Source organism: Emydura macquarii, unplaced genomic scaffold (assembly GCF_026122565.2).
Source record: "Emydura macquarii macquarii isolate MOO-44397 ecotype Brisbane River unplaced genomic scaffold, CSIRO-AGI_Emac_v2 contig_2676, whole genome shotgun sequence".
Classification (NCBI taxonomy): domain Eukaryota; kingdom Metazoa; phylum Chordata; order Testudines; family Chelidae; genus Emydura; species Emydura macquarii.
This window is the reverse complement of record NW_027132813.1, coordinates 43,590,707-43,611,767: the sequence shown is the minus strand read 5'-3', so window position 1 is coordinate 43,611,767 and position 21,061 is coordinate 43,590,707. Positions and strand designations below refer to the sequence as shown.

Sequence of the window (21,061 nt, the reverse complement as noted above, 5' to 3'; positions counted from 1 at the left end):
CACATTAACATTTTCCCAGTTCTACCTATTTCTTATCAGTAGTACAAGCAGAATAACTATGACTGCCAGTGCAAACAGATCCCAATGTAGTCGCAGCATGTTGTTCAGTTTTGACCACTTCCAACTTGAAATAAACTGCTAGGACAGAAAGAGAGAGCTCAGCAATACAGATAACTTCTATTTTGCATGTAAAAAAGTGCTATTTTTTAAAAGTGTAAAGTTAAAGCATTCTGTTCTTTTTAATGAGGGTTTTAAACAATACTAGGATTGGTAAACTTAAATCAGGGTAAGTTGTATAATATAGTAAACACAGAAGAATAAAGCCTAAGAACATAAGAATAGCCATACAGGGTCAGACCAATGGTCCATCTAGCTCAGTATCCTATTTTCCGAGAGTGCCAATACCAGATGCTTTAGAGGGAATGAAGAAAACAGGGCAATTAACAAGTGATCCATCCCTTTTTGTCCGCTCCCAGCTTCTGGCAGTTAGGGTATATCTACACTGCAATTAAAAACCCGTAGCTGGCCCAGGGGAAGCAACTGTCCTTAGTGGAAGGGTTTACGTATCTAGAAGTCTTGTTCACAAGTGATGGTAAGCGGGAACGTAAGATTGCCTGGCAGATTAATACGGCGGCAGCAATGATTAGGGTTCTGAAGCAGGAGCTAAATTTTCAGACAAAGCTCTCAGTTTATAGGTCAGTCTACGTCCCCATCCTCACCTATAGTCATGAACTTTGGATAATGACCATAAGGATGAAATCATGGGTACAAGTAGTGGAAATGAGGTTTCTCTGCAGGGTGGCTGGGCTGACTCTCTGAGATAGGGTGAGGGGCTTGGCTATTCATGAGAGCCTCAAAGTAGAGCTGCTACTCCTCTGGATCAAGAGGAGTCAGCTCAGGTAGTTTGGGCACTTGATAAGGATGCCCCCTTGTAGGCTTCTTTTGGAACCATACTGAGCACGTCCTACTGGGAGGAGGCCCCAAGGCCAACCCACAACATGCTGGAGGGATTGTATCTCCTGGCTGGCCTGGGAACCCCCCAGGAGAAGCTGGAACCTGTTGCGGAAGAAAGGGAAGTCTGGTCCTCTCTACTCTCCATGCTGCTGCCATGGCCTTCACCATGAAAAGTGGCATAAAGAAGAAGAAGCTGGCCCATGCCATCTGACTCAGGCTCTGGGGCTGGTTAATTGCAGTGTAGATGTCCAGGCTTGGGCTGGAGCCTGGGCTCTAGACCCCTGTGAGGTGGGAGGGTCCCAGAGCTCAGGCTGCAGCCTGAGCCAGAACATCTACACCACAATTAAACAGCCCCTTCGCCCCTGCAAGCCCAAGATGGTTGGCACAGGCCAAGTGTGTAGGTGTGTAATTGCAGTGTAGACATACCTTTAGAGACAGGACACCTAGAGCATGGGGTTGCTTCCCTGATCATCTTGGCTAATAGCTATTAATGGATCTATCCTCCATGAGCTTATCTAATTCTTTTTTGAACTCAATATTCTATAAAGCACACATTCTGAGTTTTGGGTGGGGGAGAGGGGTTTGGGTTTGGTTTTTTTATGTCTTTGCCTAAAAAGTGCATCTGTAATGCGGTGCACAAGGCCTGCATGGCTCCACAGCAGCATCAGCTAGCTTACTATGTGGAAATCCCCAAAGAGACTGGAAACAATATAGGAACAGCATCAGACTTGCTATGTTGCACTAAGGAACCAATGATATTCCTGAAGAAATTGGTTATAGGTTGCATTCCCAAACCTCAGATTCTGATAGTGTTTGGTGGAATTGTTTCAGAATAGATGATCAGAAGTACTTCATTTCACTGTGTGTAATGGAAGGACAAGCAGCTGAGTTTTCTCGTTTATAGCTAATCAAGGCATGGAGGGAAGTGACAAAATCCATTCTGAAAGGTTTATTACAGCTCAAATCTGTATCTTGGCCAAAGATGACTGGACTACTCCCCTGGATATTATCAGCACTATACAACTCATGGGTTGTTAGAAGGAGATTTGTTAAGAATAAGCAAGGACCCCCCCCTTCAGATGAGCATGATGTGCTCCCAGGCCCTGATGAACTGATGACACAAACTCTAATGCCTTGCATCATAAGGGCACTATATTGCCATTAAACTTGGCAGACTTCCAGTCAAATTAAAGGTTTGCGGGGCTTCAAGCCACATTCACTTGAATTAATAACGAAAACTATTGGTTTCTCTTTTTTTAGGGTTTTCAGCATTTGTACAAATGGAAATTGCAGTGTGAGGATGGGAAGATCATGCAATTTGTATGACAAATCTTGGGTGATGGCTCTAGTTTTACTGAAACAGTTTGTTTTAGGTAATATACCCAGGATCTGGAATAGGTGCAATAAGCAAATCTAAAAGTATAAAATAAAATGTAAAAAACAATTTCACAAGAAAAAAATTAGAATTGGCCTTAGTGAAAGCATGTCAGTATGTCCAAATCATACTTACCTTGAAAAGTTGTATCTCTCCGAGTAGAAGCTTAACTTCTAGCTTCACACATGCCAAGAACACTGGAATGGAAGCATCTGGGTTCGTTTCTGCTGCCAGGTCATACCACCTTTTAGCCAAATGTATATCCTTTTTTAAAAAAAAAGGGGGTGGAGGAGGGGGATTCTCTTTTACTTAGAAAATATGGAATTTACTTAGATGAATGTTGTCATGCTTTAATGAATCTTCAAAACATTTCTACTGTTAGTCTGTTTTCTAGATTTCTGATTTTCAAGTACTGTTATAGCATAGTAATTTAGTTTATTCTCTTTATCCTTTGAGTTCTTGGAGCAGTTAACTATCTAAAAGAATCAACATGTTTTCATAAATATTCAACACTTTAGATTCATTTATAAATGTTGGCATAAGATAAAAATGGATTTTGTTAACACTTAATTTGTGTGCCTACTTTCTACAAACTCATTTTCAACCCCCACTACCTCTCAGGTGATTTGTCCTGTGCATATAAATGGCCTGAATTTAACAGGACATCAAGTTGAACTCAGCATTTGTTCATGGATACTTAAAATAGGCAGTCAGACATTTTAAATTGGTCTAATTAAGCAATAATTTTGTATGTCTAAAGATAGAAATACAACTCAATTACCCAGTTTTCTGTCAAACTTTTAATAACTAGATGTATAAAAAAATCAGTCCATAAATTTAATGGATAATATCTTAGTCTAATATCCTCAATTTTAGCTAGCATTTTCATGTCATGATAGAATCAATTAGTAACTTGGCCCCATCAGCTACTTTCTCAGCAGAACACATTTTGGTAAAATATTTATCTAGTCAGTAAAGTACTAGCATCTTTTTAAAGGCATTGATTTACATAGGCTTGTAAAGAGTGGCTGCTCATGCTGCTCATCATCCCTTCTTGGTTAGTTTCTTCTGTTTAGTTTATTTGTTAATGCATAGTTGTCTGCAAATTTCTACTTAAGTATTATTAGTAATGAGGAGAGATTCAATTTGGATGCTTATCTCAAACTTACTCTGACCTTAGACATCAGGCTGTAAATATTGCAAGGACAGGTTTTCTTCTACACTTTCCAGCACTCCATTTTTCCATAAAGTTGAAAATACTGTCAATTCTTAGCTGAACTTGCAGTATTTTAGTTAAAGATAGGCAAGATGAGTTCAACTAGCTTAAATCCCACTCAAAGGTTTCAAAATTTGAACACTAGTATGTTTGGATTCCACATAGGAGAGTCTGGGAAAGGAAAATGAAAGTTTCTCTAATGTAGTGGTTCTCAACGTGTGATCCATGAAATTATGTCACAATGGCATCTGCAAGTTGTCAAGCAATTATTGCTTCATGTTAGTTGCAGCCTAATCAAAGATTCTTCAGAATGTCCAGACCAATGAAGAAAGAACAAGCTACTCTTTGCACCCTCAAGAGCTGCTTTATGTCTTTGTCAGGAGTTTCCTTGGTGGAAAGCCAGTTGACTATATATACATATGACACAGTAGAAAACAACCAGAAAAAAAGAATTCAGTTGCAAGTGATCTGCAACAGTTGAAGTAATGGAGGTTACCAGTAATAAGAGAAGAACTTGTATCAAACAAAGTCCTCCTGCCAGATAGAGCTTAGATAGTACAGATAAAGCATAGGCAGACAGAACCAAGAAGCTCCAATCAGTTCATGAAAGTGAATTTTTGTTATATCTTTTGGTCTGTCTTTTACATTACTTTTTCATGTAACCAAGAACTATAGTTGTCACAGACAAGGTGTGGAATTGAGGTTCAGAAGGGAGATAACCACAAGAGGCTCTTTTTTTTATATCATGCAATGTTTCTTGTGTAAATTTGAGAATCCCTTAGTTATAAAAGTGCTTTTAATAAGAAGAGAAAAGAATTATCCTGGTAAATAAAACTAACCAACCAAAATAAAAAAACCAACCTTCCGCCCTCCCTGCCAGCATTTAAATGAAAAGAATAGAAATTCTGCAAACTCTATCTAGTTCTCTAAACCCCTCAAAAAGTATGAGGTCCTAACTAAAGTGCTTTTACTATTGTAATAGCCAGAAATGGGGGGAAAGAGTTAAGTGTTTAAGGAGGAATGATGGGCAACCATGATTATGCAAAGGTAATATCCTTTTGAGTTCAGGGTGCAACTGGCTTTCATTATGCAGCCCTAATTTAGCACTACCTTAATAATCTTGACTTGGAAAACTGGTTTGGCTTCAAAACTGCCAGACTTACTGTGATGATCTGAAGGAAATTTATCTGTTTGGAATTATAAATCATCACAAAATCAGCTTGACTTTTTAATGTTTGCTTTCCTTTATCACAAAATATCTAATTAAGCTCTAACTTTTTGTACAGCTAATCTCCATAAACTCATGTTTTCTACATTTGAAGAAAACAGATTGCAACTGAACAAAGTTGTGATAATTGTGGATGGTTTGGGACTCAGTCCTGCTCCCACTGATGTCAATGGGAGATTTTTGCCATTGATTTCCATGAACGCGGGAGCAGGCACAATATATGTAAACTTGTTGCTCTCTATTGGTTTGTTGCAACTCAAAGAACACAAAAGGTAGTTTTATAGTTGGCAGCTAACATCTTCCTTCAGATCAAGGGGTAAAGGCCCATAGTTTGGTGTTAGAATACCATGGCTTCAGTTCCAGTAGTGTTTTATAATGGAGAAGTTATACATCTAAATACTGCGAGACTTTTTACTGGTTTGTTCAAGAGGCCATTTTCAAGGTCAGGAATAGTAAAATGTTTACAGGATATCCACTTAAACTAGAATGAGTCTATCAATGAAATTGGCAGAGAGAAAAACATGGTGACAACTCACTGTCAATTGACTCCAAACCAGGCTGGGTTACTTTTAAAGTGTAGAATCCCCTGTGGATAGAGGAAAGGTGCATGTGTCTGTTTTTCAGATCGGATAACTGAACAGACTTGCCAAAGATTGAATAAGAGCCTAATGGCAGAACAGAGAAAAGACCCCCCTTATCTCTGAAGTGGAATACTCTGTATCATCCAGTAGACTATAGTGCTTCTAGAGGTGGGAACACACATGATTTTTTGGGTTGCCGGCAATTCCAAAAAAACTGAATAATTTGATCCAAAACAAAATGTTTTGTTTAAATTTTTAGCAATGCCCACCCACTTTGAGATCTATAGTTGAAGCAGAACTGTGTACAGACAAAGCATTATTAGCCACACAATTTCAGATGTAATAATGCAGGCACAGAGTTGTTTAGGGATTTGGCTGTGAAACCAGATGCATTCAGCAATATTTTTAGAACTATGACCTGTGTTCTAGCCATGAGCCTGACCTTTAATTTGCCATGTTGTGAGTCTCTTTTACCAAGAGTGAGTCAAGGTAGGTTGCATTGTGTATGCCTGGCTAATTTACATAGTGAATACATCCATCCTGTTGGGTGTATGCAATGAGTCATATTAGGAAAGTCAAAACGGATCATTCCTTAAACTTAATCTGGTTATCTTTCCATCTTATTTACTTTACATTTTAAAAACCTCTTTCTCTGTCTCTCATTAAGAGTGATATAACATGGGAGGAGGGGCTGCTCTAACAAAACAAACTTGAAATATATCTGGGATGGAGGAGAAAAGGAAGAGCCCTGATCCACCATTATTTTACCCTCGTGTAACTCCATTGCAATCAGAGTTGTTAGTGTAAAACAGGTGTATAACAGTAACTAAGGACCTTAGTTTCAAAGCAAGCTAAAATTGTTGGCTGCCTTGACTGTTGTCACATCCCACAGTTCAGATTATATTGTCCACATTATGAACAAACATTTAGTACATGTAAGGAAATGCACATGACCTGGCTTCTGTTCTACATGTCTGTCACCTCCTGGCTGCACTAAAGCAATGCAATATACCTGGTCCTGAAGCCATCAGCCCTTAAAAAAACAAACAAACAAACACAGAAAGAACTACTACATAAACCTGCAGCATGTCATCTCAGCAACATAGGTAACCATGAGCACGTCATACCTGTTCTCTACACTCTCTTCCCATAGAATATTGAGTCAAGTTCAAGGTCTTTGTCCTTTCCTTCAGGGTGCTCAGTGGCTTAAGCTCACTTTTCTAAAGGATTTTCTAAAATATCAGCTACAGCTCCAGGATGATGGTTATCAACTCTGCTTCTTTGGCACAATGGATATCACACCATAAGAGTAAAGCTCATTTGCACAAGAGGTAGAGCTTTTTCAGGGGCCAGTCTGAAACTATCGAACAAATTCCCACAAGAACTAAGGACCATCAGGAAAGTGACCACTTCAAAAGCAAGGTACATTTTTGACCTTGCCTTCTCTAACATGAACACAGAATAAATGCTAAACTGAATACACAATCTTCTCTCTGGGAGGATGATTAGTGAACAATCGAAATATGACAGATGTTAGTCATGTTGCTTAATGCACTACGAGAAGGCATTCAAATACTATAATGGAGGACAGTATAAGAAGCTATATAGAATGCATATTTCATCTCACAACTTCCTTACCTCTGACCCAAACTTAGAGACATGCAACTTGTGCATAGGCAGATTGCTGTGTACGCATCGAGTTCTCTTAGGGAACATATACACCGCACGTTTCTTTTGGAAGTATGTACTGTACATATGTGGGTAGCCCCCAGCCAGCACAGGTATAAATAGCAGTGAAGATGGTGAGGCAAATCTTAGGCAAGTAAAAACACGCCTGAAGGGTGTGGGTGTGTACCTGAGTACATACCATATTTGGGTCTCTACTCATCCAAGCTGTGCCTGCCCAGCTGCTGCTTTTAGCAGTTAGTGTCCTGCTGCCTCACCAGCAGCAGGGAAAGGCTCTGGCAGTGGGGAGGCAGCAAGAAAAGGCTCACCCTTTCCCTGCATGCCTGTGCCAGAGCCTTTCCTTGCTGCAGTGAAAGGCTCTGGCAGTGGGGAGCTTTTGAAGCCTTTTCCCACTGCCTCCCTCTACCACAACCTTTCACTGACAAGCGTAGCTACACATTGCAGTGTGAATGTAGCTTGCTTTTTGCTACGCATACCCTACATGCTGGCACAGAGAGGGGTATCTTGTTCTCCACTGACAACTGATGTAGAACATACAGGGTACATTGTCAATCATGACCTTAATGGATTTGCCCCTGATTAATTAAAGGAAATGGTACAGGTATTTCTGACTGCCCTCAGCTTCAGGCGGCTGATGTTTAGAAGAGACCATTTTCCCTGGACTGTGTGTGTCCCTAAATGCACCCCCCACAAGGGAGGCATCCAATGTTACGGTGATGATAGGAGGAGGTTGGATGAAAGGAACACCTTCACAGACCTTGGATGGGTTCTTCCACCGAGTGTGTCCAAAATTCACCATGGGACAGACAGAGCATTTATTTGAGACACAAACTATTTTGAGCCATACCTGGAAGCAGCGAAGGTGTAACTTTGCATGTTGTATCACAAAGATATAAGCTGCCATGTGTCCTAGGAGTTGGAGTCAATTCCTTGTTGATGTGTGTGCTTATTTGCATTTTTAAAATTAGATTTGTTAATGTAAACCTGGCTGTGGGAAGATAGCGCTGGTTGTTACTGTGTCGTGGGAAGCCCCTGTGAATTCTATCTATTGTACTGGGGTCAAAATGGACTTTTTCGTGTTGCACTGAAAACCTAATCTGTGTAATAGAGACATAACTGCCTTTACTGCAGAGAGAACTTTGTTGTAAGATCATCCCTTTAGCACCCAATCATCTAGTATGGACAAACTATCATTCCCAGTCTCTGAAGACAGATGGTGACCACTGCCAGAATCTTCAAGAGTATCCTTGGGGCAGAGGAGAGTCTGAAGGAGAGAATTCAGTACTGAAAGTGTTGCCTGAAACATTTCAACACTGAAAGTCCTTGCAAACTAACAAATAAAAAATCCCTTGTAAGAAGGGTGAAACACAACATTAAAGTAAGCATCTTGAAGGTTTAGAATGGAGAACCAAGCCCCTAAATCAAGCAATAGAATTATAGCTGCCAGCATAACCAGTCTGAATTTTTGTATTTTTACAAATTTGTTTAGGCCTCTGAGATCTAATATTGGTTTCCATCTGCATTCTTTTTTGGAACCAGAAAGTGCTTGGAATAAAATCCCTTCCTGCTGAGGTGGACTGGAACTGGTTCTACAGCTCCTAAATGCAGAAGGGAGATGATTTATTGTCTCAGCAAGTGTTCATGAGATATGTCCCTGAAAAGAGATTGTGAAGAGGGATGGGGTAGGGGGATGGAATAACCCAATTTTATAATCGCCAATACCCATTTGTTGGATGTAATCTGCTCCCATGCAGATTGGAAATGGGAGAAGTTGTCTCCAAAGGGAGGAAGGTGGGTAAAACAGTACAGCTGTAGGTTTGTGAGGTGATGGTGTTTTAGACTCTCAACTGAACCATCAAAATTGTCATTTTGATTATGAAGATGGTAGAGTAGTGGAAGCAGTCACAGTAGGGGCCCTCTTTTTTGATATCTTGGTCTCTTCATGGGTGATTCAGAAGATCTGTGAAAGCCAGAAAACTGGCCCAAGTGAGATCTCTGAGCTGTTTGAAACCTACTAAATTTTTGTTTATTTGCAGGCATATAAATATCAAGAGACGTTAAGGGCTCTCAAGTCCTTGAGGGTATGCAAAGATTCATCCGTACACTCAGAAAAGAGCTTTAGACCACCAGAGGGTGGTCTTCTACAGTATTTTGGACCACCCTACCAAGTCCTGACATGCATGGTACCATGGCCCTTGGAAAAGCTCAGAGCACTAGACGCAGTACCGGTGCCGAAGGAGCCTGGTGCCTCAGTGGTACCCAATCCAGAACCTGATTTCTGAGGAGACGGAGTCTTTTTTGAAATAGGCTGTTTATGAGAAGAACTAGAACTCCTCTTCTTCTCAATCTTCCCAATATCCTTTGATGATGTTTCCCATGAAGCTCAGGGCAAACATAGTACAGAGGTTGATTGGGCACTATGCTAGTTTGGAGGTCAACGTACAGGGGGATATCTTGACCTGGATCTGAGGCCGGGCAAAAAGAGTGCCCCATCATCAGAAGCCTGAGTCTAATCATAGAATCATAGAAGATTAGGATTGGAAAGGACCTCAGGAGGTCATCTAGTCCAACTCCCTGCTCAAAGCAGGACCAACCTCAACTAATCTCTCAGTTTTTTCTAGCTCTACTCTTAAAGGCCTAGTAGCTGTTATATTTCTGAGAGATATGTGTGTGCTCCAAACAGCAAATGCCCCAAGAATGCCCATCACTGATCAGGATTGACTCCCAACACGAGGCAGCACTTAAATCATGGAGATCCTGGTATAACCCAGAGAAGAAAGGAATGGACCCCCTCCAGGTGGCAGAAGATGGGGGAAAGAGAAATGCAAAACAAACGTCTCACAAAATAGAATGTAAAAATAAATTAAAATAGAAGTTAATGACTACACTGAACTCAACTAAAAAATAGAGATTCTAAAACTAAACACAAACAGCAGTAGAAGCAATCACACTAGATGCTCCATCTCAAGCCAAGGAGGGTGTGAAAGAACTAAGGGCAGTTTGCCCATTCAGTTCTAGAATACAGTACAGGGCATGAGGATTTTTGGAGTGAATGCATGGGTCAAATGGGCACTGCTACTGAAAATCTCTAGTCATAGGCACACAGGGCACACACACACACCTGAAGCGGAGCACCCATAGAAACACTATTGGAAGAAGAAGGAGGCTCAGGATGAAAAGGAGAGAGCTATATATATATGAGAGACTGAATAAGAATGATTTACCATGGTGAGTTGGGGTGGAGACTGGATTAGGGAGAGAGCCCCCATGGAGGGGGACAAAGAAGCAGAGGTGATACTGCTTAATTTTTTAAAAACACATTTTTTTCAAAGAAGCAGAAAAAACAAAGAGCAACAAAGAGAGAGGAAACTAAACCAAGAAGGAAATATGGACACCAGCTTTCTTGTATCAACCTTTAAGCCCTGTTTGAAGTTCAATTTAGTAATGTCTGTTTTTATAAATTTTATAATTTAAAATTCAAACTTTTGTTGAAAACCAATCCATAAAAGTAAAGAAGTGTAAGGTCTTAAAGATGACTCTGTCCTCTTATGGGCTACAATAATTCGGCTTGTTGTGTCTGTATAAGAATGACCAACTCTGCTCTTACTTTTGCCAAATTAGTTTATTATTTTCTGCTCACAGAAATATCTGGAAGACAACTTTAATCTCACATTTAATCATTTTGGGAAATTATTCAGTGCTTTCTGCAGCATTCCATACAAGCTGGATTGATTAGAAGTATGGCATAAAAAATCACATGGTATTGTTTCTGTTCTCTAGCTGAATGAATGCACACCACTGCTGGTATGAGTAGTAAATTAGATTGCCACAAGTATTCTGGCTGAAGACTTTGGCATTCATTCACTTTCCACACGCATCCATGCTGGTCAAACTCTATTATTCAAATGTCTGCAGAAAGTTAATGCAAAGGGGCATGAGGATGGCCACAGCAAGATTATTGAAAAATGTAAATAAATATTTGTGAAACTTTTCACTATTTGTCCTCTCCTAATACTTTGTAAAATGCTCTGAATTCCTTAGCTGAAAGGCATTACCATAAGTGCAAATAATGACTCTGCTTCACAAGAGACTTTATACATGAATAAAGTTAGACAAATAGAATAAGGGCCAAATCATCAGAAGTATGTGTATACAACAGCACAGTGAATACACTTACATTGCACATGCAATCATATTAGATATGTAGCTTATCTTTTGTATACACGATTTCTGTAATTGTTCATGATGTTGTGATAATTTTGTGCACAAATTAGTTGCATAATTGCATGCATACACCTAGAAAAAATCTGGCTCTTAAGCCTTGCCTAAGGCCACAGAAATATGTGGCTGAGTCAGGGCCACATCTCTCAGCTCTCCTGAGCCTCATTTTGATTGCATTCTTCCTCCTAGGCTTCATATTTCCCTCCCATAGGGGAATCCGCAGGGAAAAACTGCTAAAAAACCCGAACCTTAACTAGTGATAACTACTACATGCTTCTCTTGGGAGTGGGGTTTGTAGCCTCAACAAGGGGGTAAAAGGTGTGGTCCACACACACAGTGGAGTCTGAGGATCCACAGATATCTGGCTATATTCAGGTGCATCCCAGACATCTTCAGGGCCTGGAGGGTCAGTTAAAGGCAGCATGCACCTGTTGATTGCATGGCTTCTGCAAACTAAAGGCAGAAGGGGTAGAGAGACATTTAATGTGAACTTAATTGAGCTTTGCTCATAGCAATGCCATTTTGAAACAGTATAGGTGATGGGAGGAGGCGTACAGCTGCCCCTTACTGCTGCTCACAGATGGAGGCGCATAGCTTGGGAAGTAACTTGGAAAGGAAAAGGAAGAACAGTGGGGACAAGCTTCTGAGTGTTACTCTTCTCTGAAAAATGACTGATGGTGACATAGTAAGGTTGCATGTTTGTCTTAGTTATATGCCCAGTTTACAAGTAAAAAGATGCTTCTTCTAACTGCCAGCCCTTCAAACTTGCCTGGGATATGACTCAAGCTAGTATGTTTGCTTCTTGCTCACTGTCACCAGTAATAAAGGTTCTGTAGTTCAAAGAGTGAAGTCCCAGTGCCTTCAGTGGGTCTAAACCAGTGTAATTGCTTGGAATTTTGTACATAATTCCTATTGATGTATAAGAGTGACTAGAATCCTGCTCATTTTACCCTAGCTGTATTAGCTACACAGGCAACAGATCTGGTGATTAAAACAGTGCCATTTTTACAGTAATTTTAAAGCATGGTAGCAGTCTGCTCCCACTATAGAGGCAAACCTGGGTAGGTTGATGCAAGAGAGTGGGGGAAAGGATGGATGGTGGCTCTCTGAAAGAATCCCCTGCCTGCCTTCTCTGTATGTTCTTCTATCTATTTGTACACAAGCAGGCAGCCATACTAGCTTCTCTCTTTTCCCCTGGCCTCACTCAGATTTACAGTGGAGTACAGCATAACCACCTCTCTTTTGGTTCCACTAATCCACTCCAAGCTCACTGGAGCCTTGCTTACTTCCCCATTACTGCCTCCTATGAAGTGGAAGAATAGTTTCTCTGCTGATGATTCTCAATCAGAAAGCCAAGCTCACGAGATGTGGAGATGAGTGAGGTCAAGCACTGGGAAATTTATGAGGGAAGAAACTAGGTTGAGGGAGGAGCAAAGAGATTAGGGGAGGGAGAAAGTTTAGAAAGGATGCAGAAGATCTGAGAGTGCTGGAGGAGACAGACAAGAGAAGCCAGATAGCTCTGTGGAAAGATGGAGCGGAGAGGCAGACAGACAGTGGTCCTGGAGAGGGAAAGGATGAAGAGAGACCAGGGAAGACAAGAGAAATAAAAAGTTGAAGCCACAAACAGAAGAGAAAAAACAGAAGAAAAATATGGACAAAAGGCATGGAAATGGAAGGAAGCAATGGAAGAAAAAAAACCCAAACAACAAAAATGGCAAAAAACACATATAACTTCAGAGTTAGTAAGTTGTAGTGTTTGTTTCTACATTGTACTGAGCAGGAGAAAATACTGGGCCAATGGTAGGGAGCCGTTAGAGCAAACCATCGCTTCTGTCTTCCCTCATGCCCTGCAAGCAAGAGATTAGGGTGGGGTTCCTTTGTGGTTCCAGGGCATGAACTGAATGCCAGTTGAATCATGAATAATTATTTAATCAATCATATTATATATCATATCATATAATAGTTTTTTTCCAGCCTTTCTAATGCAACTTTAGATGTTTTTCTTATTCGTATGTAACCAACTATATTTAATTTTATTAAACTAATCTCATTGATATCATGTGGTAATGGATCTTAAAGGTTGGTCATGCACTGTTTAAAACTGAATTTCCATGTTTAATGTACTAACTTCATTTTCATTTCTCATCCTTGTTTTTATGTGGCAAGGTGAAAGAGCACTCAGTTGGCCTTCACCATACCATCTATTATTTTCCAAGTATCTCTCAGTCAATCTGCCTGAGTCTCCTTTACAGTTTTAATAATCTGATTACCTATTTTTCCTTCATATGGGAAATTCTGCCTCATCCAGAACATTACATTAGCTATTATAGGTATAATAGCATTTAATTTCAACTACATCTATTAAGGTTATTTTACACATGGTTTACATCATATGCAGTCCACATTACCTTTGGAATACCTAAACCATATTCATACATATATGCCAGATTAAACATAGCTTGAGCGATGTGGTGGTCAGCTGCAAGACTGTAATGAATGGCTGCTGTGACATAATCCCTCTTGGTTCCATAACCGTAGAAATGGTAATCTCCAGTTTTAAGTCTTGCAAATGTGTTGCCTGGTGGAAACATTAAAAAGAAAAGTCATAAGAAAACTCTAGATTAAACTGTGCTTCTTGCTAAATTTCCTCATCTAATAAAATTGTATTTTTCTCTTAAATATAATTAAAAATGAATAAAATATATATCTGAAGCACGATGGTTTTAATCATAAAAATTATAATTTATAATATAGAGCAGAGTAAATGGAAAGAATTGGGGGGGGGGGGGAGGAACAAGATGTTTAGAGTACAAAAGTAGGAAGGAAGTCCTAAGTATAAGGAATGGCCTTGAAGAAGGTGTGAAGGTAATGCAGGTGAATAAGAAAGGGACTGACAGGAGTTCAGAGAGCAGAAAGGAAAGTAGGAGGAAATGAACATTGAAATGCATGTGGGGCAGAGTTGGTATACAGCCTTGAAGGTGAAAGTTTGAATTTAATGTAAAAGACAAGAGAAAGTCATGGAAGGGATTAGAGAAAAAAGGATGTGACATGGTCAGTGGCAAGTAAGGATTGTCACAGCCTTATTTTGGATAAACTAAGGGGGGCAAGACGACAAGTTAGGAGTGGTGCGATGTCACAGGCATGCAGGGGATGGAGAGGAAAGTATAGATTTTATGTGAAGGTGTGGCAGGGCATACCAACCCTGCTCTGGTCTAGAGAGGGTTAAAGACTCATTGCGGGTTGAGGAAGCCATACTCCTCCACCTCTGCTGGGCATGGTCAGCATGGAAGGCAGATATAAAAGGATTGGAAGCGACCCAGCTCAGTCTGGGCTGGCTGCTGATCAGGAAGGATGCAGCACTCTCCAGGGAGCCACTGCTGATGCTGAACCCAGAGCCAAGCTATGCTGAGTCCCAGAGGCTCCTAGCCTGCTACATGAACCCCAAGGAGGGACCGAGCTGCTAGGAACTGAACCAGCTGAGGGCCCTGGGAAACACTGGCATATTGCCATCGAAGACAGGGTAGGAAGTACCCCAGGGGACTTGAACAGTGTTATGTTGAGCGAAGGGAGTGCCCCTTAGCATGTTTCAGGGGGATCCCTGCTGAGTTGGGGCGTGTAAACCCCCTCACCAACAGGGCCCTGGGCTGGGGCTCGGACGAGCAGGGAGGTCACACGCCCTTTTACATAAGGCAATGCGGCCCCCCAGATGGCACCCCACTGCCCCAACTGGAGGGCCGCTTAGGCCCTGCTATCCCAACTGGTGCACCACTCCGTTGACCCCAACTTGACCACTTTTCCCCACCTTCACAGCTCAAGTGACTCGATGCCTGTGACAGGGCATATCAACCCCATGACAGAAGGAAAAACAGACAACATAACAGCCAGGGGGTGGACAACAGTAAATATGATCCCTGTTTGAGCATCTTGACAACATGGGGGGAAAAAATGGAAATTTTGACAGAAATGGGGAAGAGAAAGAGGAAATGTCTTAATGCAAAACACTAGGGGAATTCAATTTTGTCATTGTTTAGGGATAAGGCACCCAGAATGAGATTAGAGATATCCAGATGAAGATGTGAGAGACTAAGGGAGGTATTGTCAGGAATGGGGAGAGATCTAGGAATCATTGGGGTAGGGATGACATTTGAAACCATGAGAACAAATTACTTCCCTTGGGAGTAAGGTATGAAGAAGACTGAAGTACATCCCCCAAGGATGTCAACAGAGCAGGAAAAGGAGGCTTGAGCAACTGACAGAAACAATGAGATGCAGTTGGGGAGGAAGGAAGAGAATTTGGGAGTCCTGAGGCTTAAGGGGAGAGTGGGAGGAAAAGAAGGAAGGAAGGAATGACATGATCTGGTAAAGGTGAAAAATCCAGGAAAAAAGACTAAAGAGGCCCCTAAGCTTGACTAGGGGAGATCACTGATGATCTTGGTAAGACCAGCTTAAGTGAAGTGACAGGGATAAAAAAAATTGGTGCTGTAGATCCTGGAGGGATTTGAACAAGTTGGAGCTCAGGAATAGCTTGCATATCCCAGGTGCTTGCAAACTGTGTTTTTGGAGGCACAGGAGTGGGGGGGATATAAATTAAAAGCAGAAGGGGGAAGAAAACAAACATGATATGGAAATAAGATTACCAGGAGTATATCCAGTAGGGAAGGAGGATGAGAAGCTGGACATGAGGGAAAGGCCAAGGTGGAGAGTGATGGCACAGTAAAAGGGGGAGAGGGCTAATAGAAATTTGGATGATGTCAGGCAAAGTGGCAGATGACTAAGCGGAAGATTACTAAAGTGAAAGCACTTGAAATGGCAGGTTTGCTTCTGGATTCATATATGGTATCAATGGCAAAATGAACCACTTTTCATTGGTGTCTGGTAAGGCCCAGGACTGTTTTTGATGTGGACCTCATCAGTTACCAATGCCCTTTGTGATCACTAGATTGAAATACTGAAATGTGGTGTACAAAGGGCTACTCCTAAAGCTAGTCAAAAGCAGAAGGGACAGAAGCTACAGGTACTCACCTCTTTGTGGTGGTAGCTGCATAGAACATATTACACATTTCTTGAAGGCTTCATTATGTTCCTATTGGTTTCAGGACATATTCAAGATGTTGATATTCATCCAGAAAGCTTTTTGTGACTTGGATCTTGGCTACCTGGAAGACTATTGTCTTCCCATGTACCACTGCTGCAGATTGTCAGTTGAGGGATTTTTTTCCTACCACTCCCTTGCACTAAATGTCCATGACTAGTGGCAAGCATGTTTTCACTCAGCAGTGTAATTAGTTTCTCCCATTGTCCTGTAGGACAGGGCATCAGGTTCTAAGATCTTACACTGAGATGCAGAGGTATTTCTGCTGATTGGACTCACCTGCTCTGGTCAATCAACTGAAAGCTACAAGTATAAGGAAGGACTTAGTCTCTCTCCAGAAGAGAGGAAAATAGTGGACAGGGCAAAATGGTTACCTGTGTAGGGAGAAATCCTAGGACAAATCAGACAGAAGTTTGTTTTGCTGGATTAAAAATGAAGGCAAACTTCAAGAAGAGTGTGAATTTTGGGAACACTAACCCAAAGACTGTGTGTGTGTGTGTGTGTGTGTGCGCGCGCGCGCGCACACACGCACTAGTTGTGGTGATATACTTTCATACATATTTAATGCCAAAAGGGACCATTATGATCATCTAGTCTCAAGCTCTGTATAAAATAGATACTTGCAGCTAGTGGTTCCTGCATCAACTCCATACATTCTGACCGAGCTGCAGAATCTCATTAAAAGACAACTAATTTTGATTTAAAGATTTCAAGTGATAGAATCCACTACATCCCTAGGTAAGTTGTTCCAATGTTTAATTACTCTCACTGTTAAAAAATTGTATCGTATCTCTAGCCTGAAATCACCTATTCTCAGTTTCTAGCCATTGGATCTTGTTATGTCTTTGTCTGCTAAATTAAAGAGTCCTCTATTCTTAGGCTTAGTCTACACCAGCAGTTACATTGGTCAGGGTATGACAAAACCACACCCCTATGATAGCTATACCAACAAACCACTCAGTGTAGATGAAGAAGAATGCTTCTGTTCGCATAGCTAGTGTCATTTGGGGAGGTTGTGTTCCTACAGTGAAAACACTCCTTTTGTCACTGTATGTGGTATCTACACTAGGGTGTTATGCTGGTGGAGCTATGACAGTATAGGCTCTGTATTGTAGACAGCCTCAAATCTTCTTCCCAAGTAGATACTTGCAAACTATAAAGGAGGTTTTCCAGATTCCAAATTATTCTTGAAGCTGTATTGCAGTAAAGCATAAAAATATTGTACATTTAACAAGTAAGCATATTTTACACATCTTTATGCTTTGAAATTTTCTATAACTTTTTTATTGAGTGGATGGAAATATTTTCTTGGCCTTAAGAGAGATTCATTTAGCTAAAGAACCCATTTTTCTTATGCAATTTTAAAGACTGTAGATTAAGTTTTGTGGTAAAATACCCATGAATGAGGATTGAATCGATGGAGGAGAAATGAGTAGTTGGGTGTTTTAACATAGACGTGAGAATTTCTTGAATGTTAATTGTTTTTACCATGCCTAGCCTAAGGCTGTAGTACAGATACCCTTTTAATCATGAGTTAAATATGTGAGAATCAATCCCTTAATGATGTTAGCCTGATTATCTGAAGTTTATGACATGTTCTTGGGCCCCTGAGTGTTCATTTTTCTTCTTGCTGTACAACCCGAAGAGCAGAGTTGAAGAAAATCATACTTATAAGAGTGGAAATCTAATTACAAGTTATTTTTAACTTGGAGCTCCATACCTTGAGCTGCAGCTCTATTCCACAGGAGAAGTGCTAATGGATACATCCGATCATTACTAAGAATTTTAACCTGTTCTGTAAAGGAAAACATTAAATTGGCATAGTTTACAACAGCACTTTGACATACATCTATAATATTTAGAGAAAATAATTTGACTTCTCTTACCAGATTCCAAAATGTAGGCTGAATTACTTTGAGCTACTTCATACCCCATTTCTGCTAAAAATGCATATTGAATAAGAGATGAATCTATATTGCCATCTTGGTAAGCAAAGTATGCAGTCAGGAATTTCTCAGACCAACTTCCTAGTTCACAAACACTTCGGTAAAGCTGAACAGAGGAACAGTGATAGAACAAACCCATGAGGTTTTACACTTCACCACAGGCAATAAATCTTAGGAGCTTGTAGCTCCTGTTGGGGAACACAAGGGTTAAAGTTACATTATTTATGTGCATTATTTACAACAAAGTTATACCAAATTACATCCTTAACTGATACAAAGAGTATTTAATCATTACATGTCAGATGAATCCATTTCTAATCTGAATTTAAAGTTGTTTTCTTAGTAACATATAAAGAAAAATACATCAAAATCAAATGTTTTCCTTTTATACAACAAATCTTATTTGTTTTAAGATGCACTGCTGAATATTAAGCCACAAATAAGATTACTGAGAGAAATTTCAGATGAATAGTTTATTCACCAAAAAATGCAATTTATGTGTCAATAAAACTATTTGTGAATTTGACATACATTTGCCAAATACTATTGGACAAAATAAAATTTGTTGGGGTAGAGTCTCAAGGGGACGTAGGCACCACTCACAAAAAACCAGTGGTGGTGCTGCCACTCACCCTACGTATCCAATAACTAGGACACTCCCCTGAGATGTGGGAGACCAAGGTTTAAATCCCTACTCAGGAGCAGGGACTTGAACCCAGGTCTCCCCAGTGACTGCCCTAACCACCAGAGTGCAGGCTGTTGAGCAGTAGGGCTCTATCAATCTTTCCTATTGAAGCTGTTCCACTTTATATAAATAATTATAGGAGCAGGAACTTGAACTACAATCTCTCGCATTCCCCATAAGTATCACTTTTTTGGCCCAATGGCTATTCGACTATTTTATGCAAAGTGGAATAGCTTCAACAGGATAAATTGAGGGACTGTAATGGGGTTGCACCCACCGCTCTTGTCTCCTGCTGGTTGGTCTGGGGAATCAGCTCTGCAGATCCCAACGCCCCACGTGGTTGAATGTCACCTGCCGTTATGTCTCCACCTTATGACCCACAGTCTGTACTCTCCACCCTTCTGAAGGATTCTGCAGTCCCAGAGCAGCCACTTCCTTCAGTGGCAGCTGCAGTCCACTCTCCAGCCCTTACCTCAACTATTTCTTCCCCAGACCTACTCTCAGTTACTCCTTCTCCAGAGCTAGCCACTACTCTATCCCCTATGCGGATCGTCCTTGGTCTGCAGGGCCACCAGACTTCCCTTCCCAAGCTCCTGGGAATGACTGACCCTTCTGCTCTCTGTTGGCTGCCTATATAGGGCCTACTCAGCCTTGACTGGCTGCTTCCAGCGCAGCCTCCCTATGGCTTTATTAACCCTTTCCAGGCTAGTGAGGGGCAGCTGCCCCATCACAGGGCCCCAACCCAAAATACCTCATTTTCATCTTTGTTCACAGCCTATGCCGCAAGACAGTCCCCAAATGCACTGGTCATTTGTGACTAGCATTTGCTGCTGAGATTCCACTCTAAGACTGGTTATGACCTGGTAGTACTGCCACTATGTAATATTTTGGCATTTCCCCCCAGTGATCTTAAAGTACATCACAATTAGGCTGTGTATCAGAGGGTAGTGTCCCTCAGTGTTGGGGGAGAGAGGAACTTCAACCCACCCTGCATGGTGGCTAATGGATAACTTTTTGCAAGATGTAAAGGTTCCTATGGAAGAACATGTCTTAGAGAAATACTTCTTATGTAAATATAAAAAGTTATGTAATGCATATGTATTTCATAATAAAGTGAGCAATGTAAAAAATTTAGATATCGTGCAAAAGTTGCCAGCTAACTTCCTGAGTTGAAAAAAGGCCAGTTGAACTGAATGTATTTATAGTACACAGAAGACTTGATAAAACTAGAACTGCCAATAAAATTCTAAAATATGCATGAATAGTTGTGGGCAAAGAACAAAAACAGCCACAGAAAATCTTCCCTAAAATGTTTTATCAGTAGTCAGATGAATTGTTACAAGTTAAATCAAACTTTGACATTTTAGGCAAACTCAACCTACTTTAAAAAAAGAGTGCCAAATTGATAAGTACTGTATTTACATTGTTACATTAATTTGGTGAAGAATTATGAAATAGATTTTAAAATGGAGTCAAGGGCTGAGGGCTGTAATACTTTGGTCTAATTTCAGTTGCTGGGTTTAGTGTGCTGGTGTTGGGTGGTGTCAGTGGCCTGTGAGGTACAGGAGGTCAATCAGTATGATTTCATGGTCCCTTCTGGCCTTAAACTCTGTGGGTATGTCTACATAGCATTTCGGAGCAAGCCTCCCTGTATCCCTCCCTAGGCTTCAGAGCCAAAGCTCCAGCTCAGGCCACAACTTCAAGTGCTGTCTGGCCATTTATTTTTAGAGCATTAATCTGAGCCCCACTAGCCCATTGAGCAAAAAAAAGTCTGTTGACCCAGGCCAGAAGGCTCACTACAAAATGTTGTGTATACATATCCTATGACTCTGAGGTTTAAAGGCCACCATACCTGCATGCACCCTCTACTGTAATTTACACTGGTCTTATCTGGAGCAACTCTATTGACATAAGGGAGTTGCTGTGGATTTAGACTAATGTAGCTGAAAACAGAATTTGGCCCAGATCTGATCACTGTTCTCCTACTTCAGCAAATACAGATTTCTGACTCTAAATTATAGTAAATAGGCAACTTTAATAAAAATAGAAGTTATAATAGTAATAAAAATATTTTAAA

At 40.7% G+C, this 21,061-nt stretch overlaps 1 protein-coding gene across 1 annotated transcript in view; it reads right to left on the bottom strand.

Moving 5' to 3' along the window:
- SEL1L2 (SEL1L2 adaptor subunit of SYVN1 ubiquitin ligase) overlaps positions 1-21,061 on the bottom strand; it is a 45,884-nt gene continuing 24,823 nt past the window's right edge. The window contains exons 13-17 of the mRNA XM_067564669.1: positions 18,240-18,405; positions 18,074-18,148; positions 13,670-13,839; positions 2,465-2,593; positions 1-135 (exon numbers count right to left, since the gene is read on the bottom strand). Coding sequence (XP_067420770.1) covers positions 22-135; positions 2,465-2,593; positions 13,670-13,839; positions 18,074-18,148; positions 18,240-18,405 — 654 coding nt within the window. The 3' untranslated portion in view covers positions 1-21. The remainder of the gene's footprint in view (positions 136-2,464; positions 2,594-13,669; positions 13,840-18,073; positions 18,149-18,239; positions 18,406-21,061) is intronic.